General features: G+C 34.4%; 1 protein-coding gene across 1 annotated transcript; it reads left to right on the top strand.

Moving 5' to 3' along the window:
- The first annotated feature begins 13,192 nt into the window (after positions 1-13,192).
- On the top strand, positions 13,193-14,599 carry CHRM2 (cholinergic receptor muscarinic 2). The gene has a single exon (XM_044678565.1). The coding sequence runs from the start codon at positions 13,193-13,195 to the stop codon at positions 14,597-14,599; it is 1,407 nt and encodes a 468-aa protein (XP_044534500.1).
- Positions 14,600-14,919: the final 320 nt, after the last annotated feature.

The following is a 14,919-nucleotide window of genomic DNA, read 5'->3' as shown; positions in this document are numbered from 1 at the left end:
CTTTCTTTCTTTCTTTCTTTCTTTCTTTCTTTCTTTCTTTCTTTCTTTCTTTCTTTCTTTCTTTCTTTCTTTCTTTCTTTCTTTCTTTCTCATTCTTTCTCTCTTCCTTTCTTTCTCTTTTTTTATTTCTCTCTTCTCCTTGCCTCCATTTGCTCCTTTCTTAACTCCTTTCCTCTCCTCCTTCCTTCATCACTTACTCCCTCTCTTTCTCTTCCTTACCCTTCCTCTTTCTTCCTCTCTCCTTTATTATTTCTCTTATTCTTTTTTTCTCTCTCATCCCCTTTCCTTGCTTCCTCTACTCTTTCTATCCTTATTCCATCCTTCTCTTTTGTCTTCCTTTATTTCCCTCCTCTCTCATGTTCTTCATTTTTTCTCTTATTTCTTTCTTTCCTTCCTTCCTTCCTTCCTTCCTTCCTTCCTTCCTTCCTTCCTTCCTCATTCCTTCATTCTTTTTTATGTCCCTATCCTGCCAGCTGCGAGTGTAAATAGCCACTCATTGATGTAATCCCATTGTTGATTAGCAACGTAGTTCTGACATGCTCTTTTTCTGACATGGTCAGATTCAGTGATCTATAGGTTTTTTGACAGACCATTGCTGATAGGTTTTATGCAATGAAGAAGAATATTTTATTTTTTATTATTCAAACCCTGCAAGGTGAAAGGTAAGGGGAAGCATTTTTAGGTTAGTCCTTTTAGCTGAAAAGTTGTTTGATTTCATTTAACAAATGTTAACTAAACACTAGGTACAAATGTTGTGTTCTGCATAATGAGAGACATGAGCCATACATTCACATAGATTACAATCCAAGAAGAGAAACAAATATAGCATTTATTCAGATAAGTATGACATAAGGGAGAGTGTGATGGTGTTAAAGAGGTAGTATGCATATAATATATTTAATGAAAATTCGCAGAAGTAAACATTATTTTCAACTGGTGAGACATAAATAAAAATGAAATTTGAAATGCACAGAATATTTGATCTTCCTCTTCCTAGGGACCCACCATATTGATGCCAGACTTAATGTAGATTTATGGCCTACAGCCACTCTACACTCAGTGCTCAAGAGATCCACCAGCTTTAGCCACTACATCTGGAATTAATCTTAAGTTTTATTCCTCTCTATTATCAGAGAGGAAAGATAGTATTGTATTGAAAGTGTGTTGGATTTAGAGATAGAAAACACCCAGCACTGAAAGTTAATAGCTTCAAGCTGAGATCCAGGTTGCATATTGCTTTGATGGAAGTAATCACTTTGATGATTTTAAAGTTGCTTTTTTCATGTTATAATAATAACATTTATTAAAGAATGTCATTCCACCAAACAGAAAGTTAAATAACAGTTTGTCTTTTTAGAAAGTATATAATTAGGAAGGTTGTAGCAGGAGAAAGGAAGGATATGTTGGGAAATTAAAAATACAAAAACAAACTATCAACAAAATTTTTAAAAAGGATAATATAAACAAAGCAACATTTTTAACATCCAAATTTGATTTCACCCTTCTTGACAGAAGGCATCATATTTCTAGTACCAAGATGAGAACACCAGCAAATCTTTCAAATATAGGCCAATTACAAGTTTATTGTAGTATATAAAGCATTCATAGCTTGTATCACTAAAAACTCTGTCTGTTAGTCTTCCTAGCCAAATTAAGAGCTTTTTGAGCATTTGATATGTGCTTTCTATTTTCTTTTCATTTCTCCTTCTCAGTCTCTCATTTTTCTCTTGATTAACAATATCTAATATAGAGTTCAGTACACAGTAAATGCTATTAACTCAGGGTCAAGGCAGGTACCTTGAAGGTAAAGAATAATTCCTAAAATCAAAGCAGGGTCTAGATTCAGTCCTCACTCACACTTCTACTGTTGGTATTGAATTTAGAAGCTTAGGGGTAAGTTAGAACAAATTCTAAATGTCTCTCACAAACTAAGGCATTATTGTCTATCCACCAAGGCTATTACCTAGGAGTTCTTGCATTTGGGGCAAAATGAGTTCATTGATTACCAGAAATGATAAATTGTCCAATTCTAGTGCATTCATGCCAGGAGCAAGTGGTCCATCCTCCAAAGAGTCAGACTATACCTCTAAATTGATAGCTTATGGCACTCAATTTCTTGTCCCTTAGGAGAAATGGTATTGGAAGGGGAAGTCTTAGGAGTAGGGGAGCTGGAAAGTAGGGGATGAGCTGGAAAACTAGAGTTGAGAATATGAAGCGTAAGAAGACTGTGAGGCACAGGGACATCATAAAAGAGGAGGGTTGTAAAGAGAAAACCTCCTTCTGCATATATTGTCACCCGAGGAGAAAGACTCAGTCATCTGGCCCTGGTTATCACTATGTTCTTTCCCCTCTGGTAAATTTGGCCATGATAGCAAGGAGGAAAATGATGCAAAAAAGGCAAGATTTGTTTAATATTCACAGAGAACGAACCAGCAACTGGATTTATAATACTCATAATTTGTAGTCACAGCCCCTTCAGCTATCAGAGCTAGACCATCTTTCTGGCCCCAGTCAGGAACTCTTTGTCCAGGCTATTAAATGTCATAAAGTGAGTCAAAACATAATTAGTGATTTGTAACATCCATGTTAATGTAAGCAAGCAGTGTTATTAAGATTTAATAATTTCTTTTTATGTGAAACATTTCTTCTGAGAATACCAGAATCCTTTTGTAGATATTCATTTTTCTTTATAATCTCCCTATGAAGTATTTTATATTGATTATTAATATTCCTTTTAGAGAAACAGGAATAGGGATTTAGAGCCTGTGTGTGCATGTGTGTGTGTGTGTGAGAGAGAGAGAGAGAGAGAGACAGACAGACAGACAGACAGAGACAGAGACAGAGACAGAGACAATCAGAGAGATAGAGACAAGGACAGAGAGCAGTGGGAAGGAGATTTAGTAACCCCCTTATGACCAAATAGCCCCTTGAATTAGGAATAATCTCTGAACCATTGAAATATAAGCACTGATAATGTTTCCAAGCAAATGAGAACCCTGAAATTGATGTATAGACAAATTAGAATATTAGATCTATTAGAGCAACATAAAATAGATTATATAATTAGCAATCAATATTTTTCTCTTCCAAGAAAGCTTTCATTTCAATATGACATATACCAAATATAGTAGTTCAAAAGCCAATTTTTTTCTATTTTGATTTTCACTTCCCACAAATACCAAGGTAAAGTAATTGTATCCTGTTGTTTCAAAATGTTTGATTAGGAGATTAATAAGCATCAACAACAAATAATCAATTAAGTTTAAAAATTAAGAGGCCAACTATTTCATGGCATCACCCCTCTTCCTTACTTATACCCAGCACAGAAAAAAAATCAAGTGAATTCAAACATAATGAAAAGGCAGAGACAGTATTTTCATTATGAATTTCCTAGGTCTATCTGAAGCTCCATTAGTTTTGCTTTTGTTTACTTTATTCATATTTCATTTTCTTTTTATACTTTTAGAATCAATTTATATACATTTCTCATTCTTATTTCTTTTTGCAGCACTTCATAAAAATCCATATTTTACATGTTTCAAAGTTATCATTGTAGGGCACTATAATTTTCTAGTGCATTACTATATCATAATTTATTGAATCTTCTCCAGTCTAATTAGGCAGATAGGTTGTTTCTAAATTTGGTTATTAAAAATAAAGCATCACATTTGGTAAGAGAAAAGATTTCCTCCTTTTTTCATAATTTTATACTATGAATTCCTAGCAATAAAATCATTGTACAATCTATCCTTCAATTATAAAGAGATTTCAATCTTATTCTCTCTGTGTTGTTATTTTGAATTTCCTCCAGGAGATCAAATTCTTTTCATGGTGATTTGTTATTTTCTTGAGTGATAATTTCTCACTATCTCAGTAGAATATAAGCTCCCTAAGGACAGGATTTTTAAAATTTCTTTTTGTCCTTGTCTCTCTAGAGTTTGGCACATTGCAACTGTTTTATAATAAGCTGTTGTTTAAATTAATTGAATCAACATATTTTCATGTCTTGTGCAAAATATGCAGGTATTAGTTTGACTGAATATAGTTATGACTAACAAACTAGGTTATTTATGCATAATAGCCTTTGTTTGCTATTAGAAATTATAAATAGGAAACTAACAAAACTACTGAAGCAGGTTGTCATTCCTTCCTAGGCACAAAATCTTTGATTTTTGTAGCAATTCTAAGTAAATAGGAGTGCATGTTTGTTCCATGAGTGCCAAGAGTAATGCTCTTACTTTCATATGGATCCTGAAATAGAAGAATAAAGCACCTCCACATTTAATTATTTTACTATGAAGTAATATAAATGATTTAGAGAAATTGTGAATTAGCATATAATATAAGAGATATAAGAGAAAAATTTAAAAGCTCTCAAAGTATATACAATAAGTATTTTTATCCATTTTTCCCATTGTGGATAGTTAGATTGAACTCCCAGATACTAAATAAAAATGACCAAACAGGAATGAGTGCTATATAAATGTTAGTAGAAGAGACTTTAAATTGACCTCTTCTCTAAGTTGGTTCCATGACCTCACATCTACTTTAACCTGAATTGTTCACTGAAATGAATGTTTTGCCTTTGGTATGTTTCCCCTTTGGGAGGTCTCTTCTCTTTCTGGGTTCTTCCCTTGCTTCAGGTGCCACATCACTCTTAAGATGTCTTCTCTGACCCCTCCTTTCCCAGAGTTTAATTTTTCCCTTTTATATGCATCCTTAAAATTTAGCTGAAATGTTTCTAAAATGTTTAGAATGAAAATGTCAAGGAATTAAGCTGACATATTTAAATATGGTAAAGAGCTGCTACTAGATAATATGTATATTTTAATTAGTGCTTTCTTTAGACAACCTGTGCAGGTATTAATAAAGGACTTCTCTTTCTAATCACATCTTCATGCAGGCCCTCACTGAACACTCCTGAGGAGGGGGCAGTAATTCTAAGTAGCTGTTTCCTAAGACTATTTGTAGAAAAGCTAAATTACTATCTAACACATGACACAGGGCTTGTACTTTTTTTTTTGAGGGTTGTAGTTGGTAATAGCTCCTTCAAGATTCACAGCCAAAACAATTTTAAACACTAGCATGGAATCAACTCAGTGAGATGCTGGTCTGCTGATTCCTTTTATGGAATGAGTGTGCCTCTGACAGGTCACATATTTTCATCCTCAGAAACGTATTCTCTCTATATTACTTCCTCTGAAGATCACACTGTACCTGCTTTTTCCTCTATAAATCACACAACTGATTGTGGTCAAAAGCAATAAATTGTGACCTAGAGATCATGTTGTTTTCTTTCTTGTCTAACCTAGGGGAAATGATTCTAAACATCAGAATTTCAGGATGAATAGGAAAGGAACTGAATCGTGAACAGTTGGTTGAGAGATATTTGAAGACGGCAACTTTCTTATAGTTAAAGCAAAGCCTGTGTGGCAGAGATTTCAAGAATAGCATTATAACATGCTTCTAAATTTTATTCTAGTTACATAGAAGGCAACATAGGAAGATCAATGGAATGGAATGGACAGTCTTCAATTCCATTCCTGTTCCTATTCCTTTTATAGTTGGGTGACCTTCACTAAAGCATTTTATTTGCTGGGATTCCATTTCATGATTTGTGAAATAGGGATAATATTTTTCCCCATATGCTTCACACAGCCGTTGTGAGGATAAAATGAGGTCAAGTATGTAAAAGCATATTGTTTCTGCAAAACTCCACACTAATGTGAGATGAGGAGTAGTTGGCATGGTATATTGGGAAAGAGAAAAGAAATAGAATAGGAGCCAGGAGACCAAGGCTTTCATTCTGTTTCTGCTGAATGCTAGCTGTTGCATCTCTATAACCCAGTGGATAGAGAGTTTGGGTCAGGAAAACCTGAGTTCAAATGCAGCCTCAGAAACTAACTAGCTATGTGACTCAGGACAAGTCACTGAACCTCTCTTTGCCTCAGATTCTTCTACTGTAAGATAGGAATAATAACAGCATCTGCCTTTCAGGTTTGTTGTGAGGAGGAAATGGAATATTTTTAAAGGACTTAGCATGGTTCATGGTACATAGAACTTTCCCCATCCCTAACTGAGTGACCGTTTAATGATGCTTAGCCTCCATGGGCTTCTTGTTTTTGGTTTTGTATTTTTTATAGAGAGGTAGGAAGCTACAGTCTGTGATCTCTAGTAAAGAGGCAAGAAGTCCTGAAATACTAAATGGAGATGTCTCCAAAGTATAATTGGTCACAGGAGAAAATGTGGTACTCGTAATTCAGTTATTTATGGATGAAAATATTGTTATGATTATTTCAATCAATTCAACAAACTATAAAGTGTCTTTTTGCAATGCAAAAACATGTGAAACCAAAGGCAAAAAGAAACACTCTCTGCCCCTCAGAAGTTTGAGATGGAATGGGGATTCCAACAGAACAGTTAAGTAAATATATTCAAGATGTCTTTTAGAGGGAGAAAAAAACTAATATCTAGATCAAGAGTTCTTACCCTTTTTTTTTTGGTTTCCTGGAACCCTTTGGAAGTTCAGTGAAGCCTATATTCCTCTTCTTAGAATGATATCTAAATGCATAATAAAGAATAAATAGGGCTATGAAGAAAATCAAAGGCTGGTGAAAATTAAGCTGAATTTTTTCTATACAAGTTTACAGGGCCCCTGAAATCGATTCCAAAACCGTCTGTAGACTTCAGGCTAAGAACTGCTCCTCTAGACAGATCAGGAGAGGCTCTGTGTAAATGGTGACATCAAATCTGTGCTTTTAAAGAAGTTAGGAATTAGAAGAAGCTGAGGTGAAGAGGGAAGGCTTTCCAGAGACAAAAAACAGTTGTGTAAAGGCATGGATGTGTGATTCCATGTAAAAGAAACAGGTGGATATGAAGAAATGGATAAGACCATATGATGTGTAATAACACAAGAGAAAGAAGTAGAGATAAATAGCAGAAAGTTATTAATGTCAAGGTGAAGATTTTATATCTATATTTTGTATATAATCTTAGAAGCAATAGGGCCACACTGCATTTGTTTGATTATGGGGTTGTATGATCATATCTATGGATGATAGTTTTAAAATAGTAGTTCTAACACAACAGTGTATAAGGTTATTTATATTAAATTTGAGAAAGGTTAATGCATTGAATACATTTGACATATATGAAAAGTAGAACAGGATGCCACATGATTTTGGAGAAAATTCATTGCATCATGTTTGTGCCAGAACAGACTCTGGAAATCATCTTGTCTAATACATTCATTTTACAGGTAACAAATCCAAGATCTAGAAAGGTCAAAATAATTGCCAGCACCCATGCTGCTTATTATTTTAGATTACAGTGGAATATACATTGTCAGGACAATGCAGAGACCTATCTTCACTGGTTTTTCTACACTGAGGAAGAATAGACATTACTCTACATTAAGGAATAAAGATGTATATTATTAAAACAATTTATAATTCATTAGTGCTTCAATGATTATTGAATTGATGGAGATAGTGATGAAAAGAATAGACAATTATTTAAGCCCCATCAATCAAGCTACCACTTGACACTGAAAAGTCTGGTTCTGGGTTGCGTAGTAGGTTTGACTAAAGGGGAAATTCAACACCTTCTGAAATAGCAGTTATTATTAAGATAGTCCAAGTACTCCATTACCTACCTATCTTATAGTCTTAGCAGAAGAAGGGTTCCCAAGGAAGACAGTTGCATCACTTGTAATGGTGATTGATTGTTTTTTTTTTATTTTTTTTTAAATATTGTTCCATGTTTACATATTTCATTTTCTTTCCCTCCCTTCTTCCCTCTCCTATCCCAGATCCAGTAAGCATTTCCACTGGGTTATACAAATGTTATCACTTATACCCGTTTCCATATTATTCTTGTTTGCAATAAAGCAGTCTTTTAAAATCAAAACCCAAATCATATACCCATGTAAACAAATGTTGTCATTTGTTTTCCTTCTGTGTTTCTACTTCTACAGTTCTCTCTCTCAAGGTGGATAGCATTCTTTCTCATAAATCCCCTGAAATTGTCTTGAATTAGCAAAGTACATTACATTGTATTGTTCCACAATCTTTCGCAACCCTATTAAAAACACTAGAAAATATAGGAATAAAAGGGCCTTTTCTCAAAATAATGAATGATATTTATTTAAAACCATCAGCAAGTATCATCTGCGATGGAGATAAATTTGGAGTCTTCCAGTCAGATGAGGAATGAAGCAAGGAGGCCCCTTATCACCACTATTATTTAATATTGTACTAGAAATGCTAGTGGTAGCAATTGGAGAAGAAAAAGAAATTGAAGAGACTAAAGTAGGCAATGAAGAAACTAAACTATCGCTCTTTACAGGTGATATGAAGGTATACTTAGAGAAAAATCAACTAAAAAGCTAGTGGAAATTAATAATTTAACAAAATTGCAGGATACAAAATAAATCCACATAAATCATCAGCATTTCTATTTATTTCTAATAAAAATAAGCAGCAAGAGTTAGAAAGAGGAACTCCATTTAAAATTACTCTAGATAATATAAAATATTTAGAAAACTATCTGCCAAGACAAAGTCAGGAGTTATATGAACACAACTACAAAACATTTTTCACACAAATAAAACTAGATCTAAACAATTGGAAAAACATTAATTGTTTTAGGGATAGAATGATTAAATCTAATAAAAATGACAATCCTACCTAAATTAATTCACTTATTCAGTGCCCTTATCAAATTACCAAAAAACCTCTTTATAGAATTAGAAAAAAACTATAACAAAGTTCATTTGGAAGAACAAAAGATCAAGAATAGCAACAGAACTAAATATGTTTTCATAATATTTAACAATGTTTTAAATGTGTATCTCAATACTGAATTGGATGCTCTCATGACTAAATATTTGAATTAGATAAGATTCCTAAATGAAGAGGAAGTTAGCCATCTTCCTTTTTTGCTCACGACAACCAGATGAATATTATGTGTGTATGTGTGTCTATATCACAAGGTTATTCAGAATAAAAGCCTTCCCTGTCTTCCTTTAAACCCCAACTAAACCCTTTCTCCTCTTTTTAGAGAAAATTTTTCCTAGTCCCTCTAATTCTAATACATTCTTTCTTTCTGTTCTCCCCTAGTTATCCTAACTATAGTTTGCTTATTTGCAAGCTCATCACGGGCAAGGATGTTTATTGCCTCTTTTTATATCTCCAGTGCTTAGCATAATATCTAGCACATATTAGGTTCTTAATAAATGTTAATTGATTAATTGAGCAGCCTCTGTACATATTTATATGTATGTGCCTGTATAAAACAAAAGAGTCCTGAAGATAACTACACAGAAGCTATCTATGAATAAGATAGCTATAGATAGAAAGATATAATGAAATATAGAAGCCAATTATCAAACAAGATGTGCATGTACATAAGGTGAAATAAAAACTAGTTGCTATTTGAAAATAGAATGCAAGGGAAAGAATAAATATGTCACTAATCATTACATAAAAGATTTACTGATAATCTGTGGATCTGGTATGGATACCAATAAATCTATCCTTCTTTTAAATATATGACTTGGGTATTAAATCTCCTGAGAATCTTCTCTAAATTGTAAAGTATGCTTGTCATACTTATAGACCTTTTCTCATAAAAGTCTTCTAAGATAGGTAATATAAATGTTTTCTATATTTCCTGATTAAAAAAAAATGAGATTCAGAGAAGTATGGTCACTGATCCATTTTCACAAAGCTAATGAAATATTAGAGTCAGGATGCTGAACCAAGATTCTTTCCACCATTCAGTTTCTCTGTTAGTTTCTGGTCAAAACTATATTTTCTTATTGGTCAGACTAAGTGGCTGTCTGAAAAATGCACCATTGTGGTCATTATTTTTAATTAAAATGCTTTCTCCATTTGGTCATTGTTAAAATGGATTAATTTGCTTAACAAAAGATGAAATAACACCTGGACTTATTTTCTTTTTTTTAACTTATTTTCAACTGTGATATTCCATAATTCTAGCAGAGAAGACCAAATAATAAGAATACTTACTTGATCAGACTATCCAGCTATCACGTACTTAGAAAGCAGATCACTGATGGAATAGGATAAAGACTAATTGGGGGAATAGGCCAGGAAAGATTCAACACCTTGATTACTACCTGAAAAGGGTAAGCAGAGTTGGGAAATTTTAAAGTAAATATGCATAGTGGGAGAAAATCTTTAGTGTCTGGCTGAGAGAAAGGGAAAATTGAGAATCAGTGTGGCAGAGTGCAGCAGTCCTATGCTTGGAGTCATTAGAGAGGCAGGCTGAAATCTAGGCTACACTCACTATAAACTATAGGAGATGGGATAAATTACATAAACTCTCTCAGTCTTTCTTCATACAAGCAATGAGAGTAGTAATGCTTGTATTATCTAGCTTACAAGGCTGTTATACAGAATGTGCCATTAGAAATATGAACTAGTATTATGCTAAAGAGTTCATGTAAATTATCAAAGGCAAATTCTATCAATCTTAAAAGTCTATCTAAAACAGTATCTCTGCCCCAAATCCTAAGTTAAATATATTTAACTGTATTGGAAAATTCTTATTCATTCATTAAGAATACAAAATCTCAAATGGATAAAGATGAATATAACAGTAACATCATGGATCCTTAGAAATTTGCCTGCTACAGTTTATCTTGTATTCAAATAATCTCATTGATAATTTTGCCATAATTCTCTCATTCATTGAACTGCAAGACTTAGTTCACATAGAAAGTGATAGCTTTTACTCATGCATAAGTAAAATAGAAATACATCTGAAAGAGGGAAGAAGTCATTTTTTTTTATTTCCAAGGGTAGAGAAACAGTTCAAAAATAGCAGAATATCTATTGCTTATATGTCACATGAAAATGCAAAATATCATAGATATCAGGAAATAGTATTTGTTTCTCAAATAATTTCTTCCTTGCTTTCCACATAGCATTAATGCTTCTAATTGAGTATTTTTATATAAAAATCTAGTGAAAATAAAACCAGTTGATTATATTAAACTACTATATGCTTTCTTGATATAGTTCCTGAAAGAGTAATGATTCCTAACTGGCTTCTTCTTGTTATGTATGACTATCAGTTAGGTTTCGAACACTGACATACACTCATTTCTAAACTCATTAAAATCCCAAAGAAATGGAGACAGCATGGTGAAGTAACAAGAGTATAGCAAGTCAAAAGCCTGTGTCTGGCCTGGCTCTACGATTTATTAAGTGTGTGACTTTGCACAAGTCAATTAACTTTTCTAAGCCTCCATTTCTAAACTTACCAACAAAAAGGGATAAGAATAGCAGCTCTTCCTACCTTCCAAGGTAACTTTGAGGATCAAATAAGATAATTGATGTAAAAGAGCTTTGAACACTGTAAAGCATATTAACTGTGCTACTCTCTGCGCTTCTGAATTTTCTTCTGAAAAATGAGATATTTGGCCCGGATAATCTCCAAGGTCCCTCTAGCATTAGAATTCTATGATCCTAACTTTAATTACAGCTTATACATTAATCCCCAAATAAAATTTCAAAAAACAAAACCTTTTAGATTAAAGATAACCACGTGATTCAGTCAAAGACAGTTTATGGTGATTAAATGTCAATGGCTCAGCAGGGCATCCAGTCCATGGATCATCTTTTAAACACAATCCATTACAGATGACAATTTTCAGATGAAAGCCAATTAAAACTGTTATGATTACAACAGAATGCCAAGAACTATCCAGAAGAAAGGTGTAATGGATGTATTCAAGCAGAGCTCAAAATTGATACTAAGAATTTACTGCCTCATCTTTTATTACTGTCTCATGTTTCATTTGCTTAGTACATTCATTTTGTAAATCTCAAGATATTTAGAAGTTTTCCCCTAGTGTTTGTTCCATTAATTTTCTTACCTAAAATTATGAGCAAGCTAACTGAATGATCATAATGATTTCATTTTATTCTTTGTCTCCAAGAGTCAAATTGTTTGCTTTTTCAGTCTTATATTTGTTTGCAATGATTCAGATCATTATTTCTTTAACTAGACATATATTCATCTTTAAAATACATAGTAATCAACATGCTTCAAAGAAATTTGTCTGCCTATGCTTATTTCCCATTCCTAGCTCCTCCATAATCTAACCTATCAATCATATATGTCATATTACTTCCTCTTCACATATTTTCCACCTTAGTTGAACTAGTCTACCAATTATTGCCCTTACATGACATTCCATCTCCTCTTGGGCTTTATCCAAGAGTTCCATAATGTCTATTGCTGATTTCTAACTCAGTTTCCCTAGATTGACTAAAAGGTCCTACAAGGCTTAAATCCCTAAATAAAGCCTTTTCTAAATGTTCCATATATTGGCATTTTCCCCCTCTTGAAACTATATAATGTTACTTTGTAACTACTTATGAATATGTCGAATGGCACCATGTCCACCCAAAAAGTAGACATCAAGGTTTTCTGTATTCTCTTCCACTGGATAACTAAGTTGTCAGTCAATCATTATGTTAAAATAGCCAGTTGCCAATTCAAACCATCATAAGCTGGTCCAATGCTGAGTGATATTCTAATAAGCTTATGATAATTCTAGCAATAATATTCTAGTAAGATAATAAAAAGTATACCAATTCTAGTAAGATAAAAAAGGGAAAAGGTAGCATCTCCTCTCTCATTTTTGCTTTTCCATGATTATTTCTAGGGCCCCAAGAGTCAAAAATGACAAGTAATAAATGAAATCCTTGTATAGGGTCCTAGAAACCAAATAACTTTGAGTCAAGTGACCTGGATTTTAATTCAGTCTCCAGTTGTTATTAGCAATGTAACTTGGATAGTCACTTAATTTTCCAAGGGAGCAATTTCTTTCTCTGCATAGCAAAACGTGTTTCATGTCTGAATTTCCAGCACCTATCACAATATCTTATACATGGTAGGTACCAAATAAATGTTAGTTGAATTGAATTACTGAATTGACATTTTTCTATCTTAAAATCTTTCCGTTTCATTTTATTTGATTTTACTGAGGATGTTGGGGAGGTGGGATAAGAAGCAAATATGAGGAAAGGGAAAAGGAAGCTTCTTTCCACAGAAACTAAAGAATTTTTTTTCATTTTACTCATTCTTTTTTATTCCTGTTTTGCTACAGGTTTAAATGGTCAATTGGACACCTGGCTACTTATCAGAGAAACCCAAAATGAATAATTCAACAAGCCCAAACTCCACTAACAATGGAATGGCTCTTCCAAGTCCATATAAAACAGTGGAAGTGATATTCATTGTATTGGTAGCAGGATCACTCAGTTTGGTCACCACCATTGGAAATATCCTTGTCATGGTCTCCATTAAAGTTAATCGTCACCTGCAGACTGTCAACAACTACTTTTTGTTCAGCTTGGCATGTGCTGACCTCATCATAGGAGCCTTCTCCATGAACTTATACACTCTCTACACTGTGATTGGCTACTGGCCTTTGGGGCCTGTGGTATGTGACCTCTGGTTAGCCTTGGACTATGTTGTCAGCAATGCCTCTGTTATGAACCTACTCATCATCAGCTTTGACAGATATTTTTGTGTCACCAAACCACTAACCTATCCAGTCAAGAGGACCACCAAAATGGCAGGCATGATGATTGCTGCTGCCTGGGTCCTCTCCTTTGTACTGTGGGCACCTGCCATTCTCTTCTGGCAGTTCATTGTAGGGGTAAGGACCGTGAAGGAGGGAGAATGCTACATCCAATTTTTCTCCAATGCCGCTGTCACTTTTGGCACAGCCATTGCCGCCTTCTACTTGCCTGTGATCATCATGTCAGTCTTATACTGGCACATATCCCGAGCCAGCAAGAGCAGGATAAAAAAGGACAAAAAAGAAGCTGTGGCAAACCAGGATCCAGTTTCTCCAAGTCTAGTCCAAGGCAGAATTGTGAAGCCAAACAACAACAATATTCCTAGCAATGATGATGGCCTGGAGCATAACAAAATCCAAAATGGTAAAGCCACCAGAGATGCAGTGACTGAAAACTGTATTCAAGGAGAAGAGAAAGAGAGTTCTAATGATTCCACCTCTGTCAGTGCCATGGCTTCTAACATTAAAGAAGATGAGATAACCAGAGAGGAAAACACAGTTTCCACTTCCCAGGGTCATTCCAAAGAAGAAAACTCCAAGCTGACCTGCATTAAAATTGTTACCAAGACTCAGAAAAGTGACTACTGTGCTCCCACCAATACCACTGTGGAGATTGTTGGTCCTCCTGGACAGAATGGGGATGATAAACAGAATATTGTTGCCCGTAAGATTGTGAAGATGACTAAGCAGCCTGCAAAAAAGAAACCTCCTCCATCCAGAGAAAAGAAAGTGACCAGGACTATCTTGGCTATCCTATTGGCTTTCATCGTCACCTGGACCCCATACAATGTCATGGTGCTTATAAACACCTTCTGTGCAACCTGTGTTCCCAATACAGTGTGGACAATTGGCTACTGGCTCTGTTACATCAATAGCACCATCAACCCTGCTTGCTATGCGTTATGCAATGCCACCTTCAAGAAAACCTTCAAACACCTTCTCATGTGTAATTACAAGAACATAGGAGCCACGAGGTAAAAGGTCTTAAAGATAAGAGAAGGAAACCAAGGAATTAATATAGAGGCTAGATGGGGAAACCAGTTCCCAATTTTTAAAACTATGCCATAGCACTTTACATAATTAGTATGAAATGTGCAATCAAGAAATGTAGTGAAGACACTCATGGTGGGGTCTTTGCTCCGCCCTTGGAGAATTGCACTTTAAATATTTTTTGTTATTCAAGAGCAATGAGGAAAGAGAAAGAGCCAATTGAAGAGTTGGATTAAAATCAGTGTTCCCTGTTTCCTGAGAGCATCACAAAGAAGGGCTTTCTCATGTCTCTATAGTTTTGTCTGTTC

The sequence above is a fragment of the Gracilinanus agilis genome, chromosome 5 (genome assembly GCF_016433145.1).
Source record: "Gracilinanus agilis isolate LMUSP501 chromosome 5, AgileGrace, whole genome shotgun sequence".
In the NCBI taxonomy this organism is placed as follows: Eukaryota; Metazoa; Chordata; class Mammalia; order Didelphimorphia; family Didelphidae; genus Gracilinanus; species Gracilinanus agilis.
This window is presented reverse-complemented; position numbering and strand designations above follow the sequence as displayed.

Coding starts and splice junctions, on each gene's coding strand:
- CHRM2 (XM_044678565.1), top strand. CDS start 13,193: ATGAATAATTCAACAAGCCCAAACTCCACTAACAATGGAATGGCTCTT.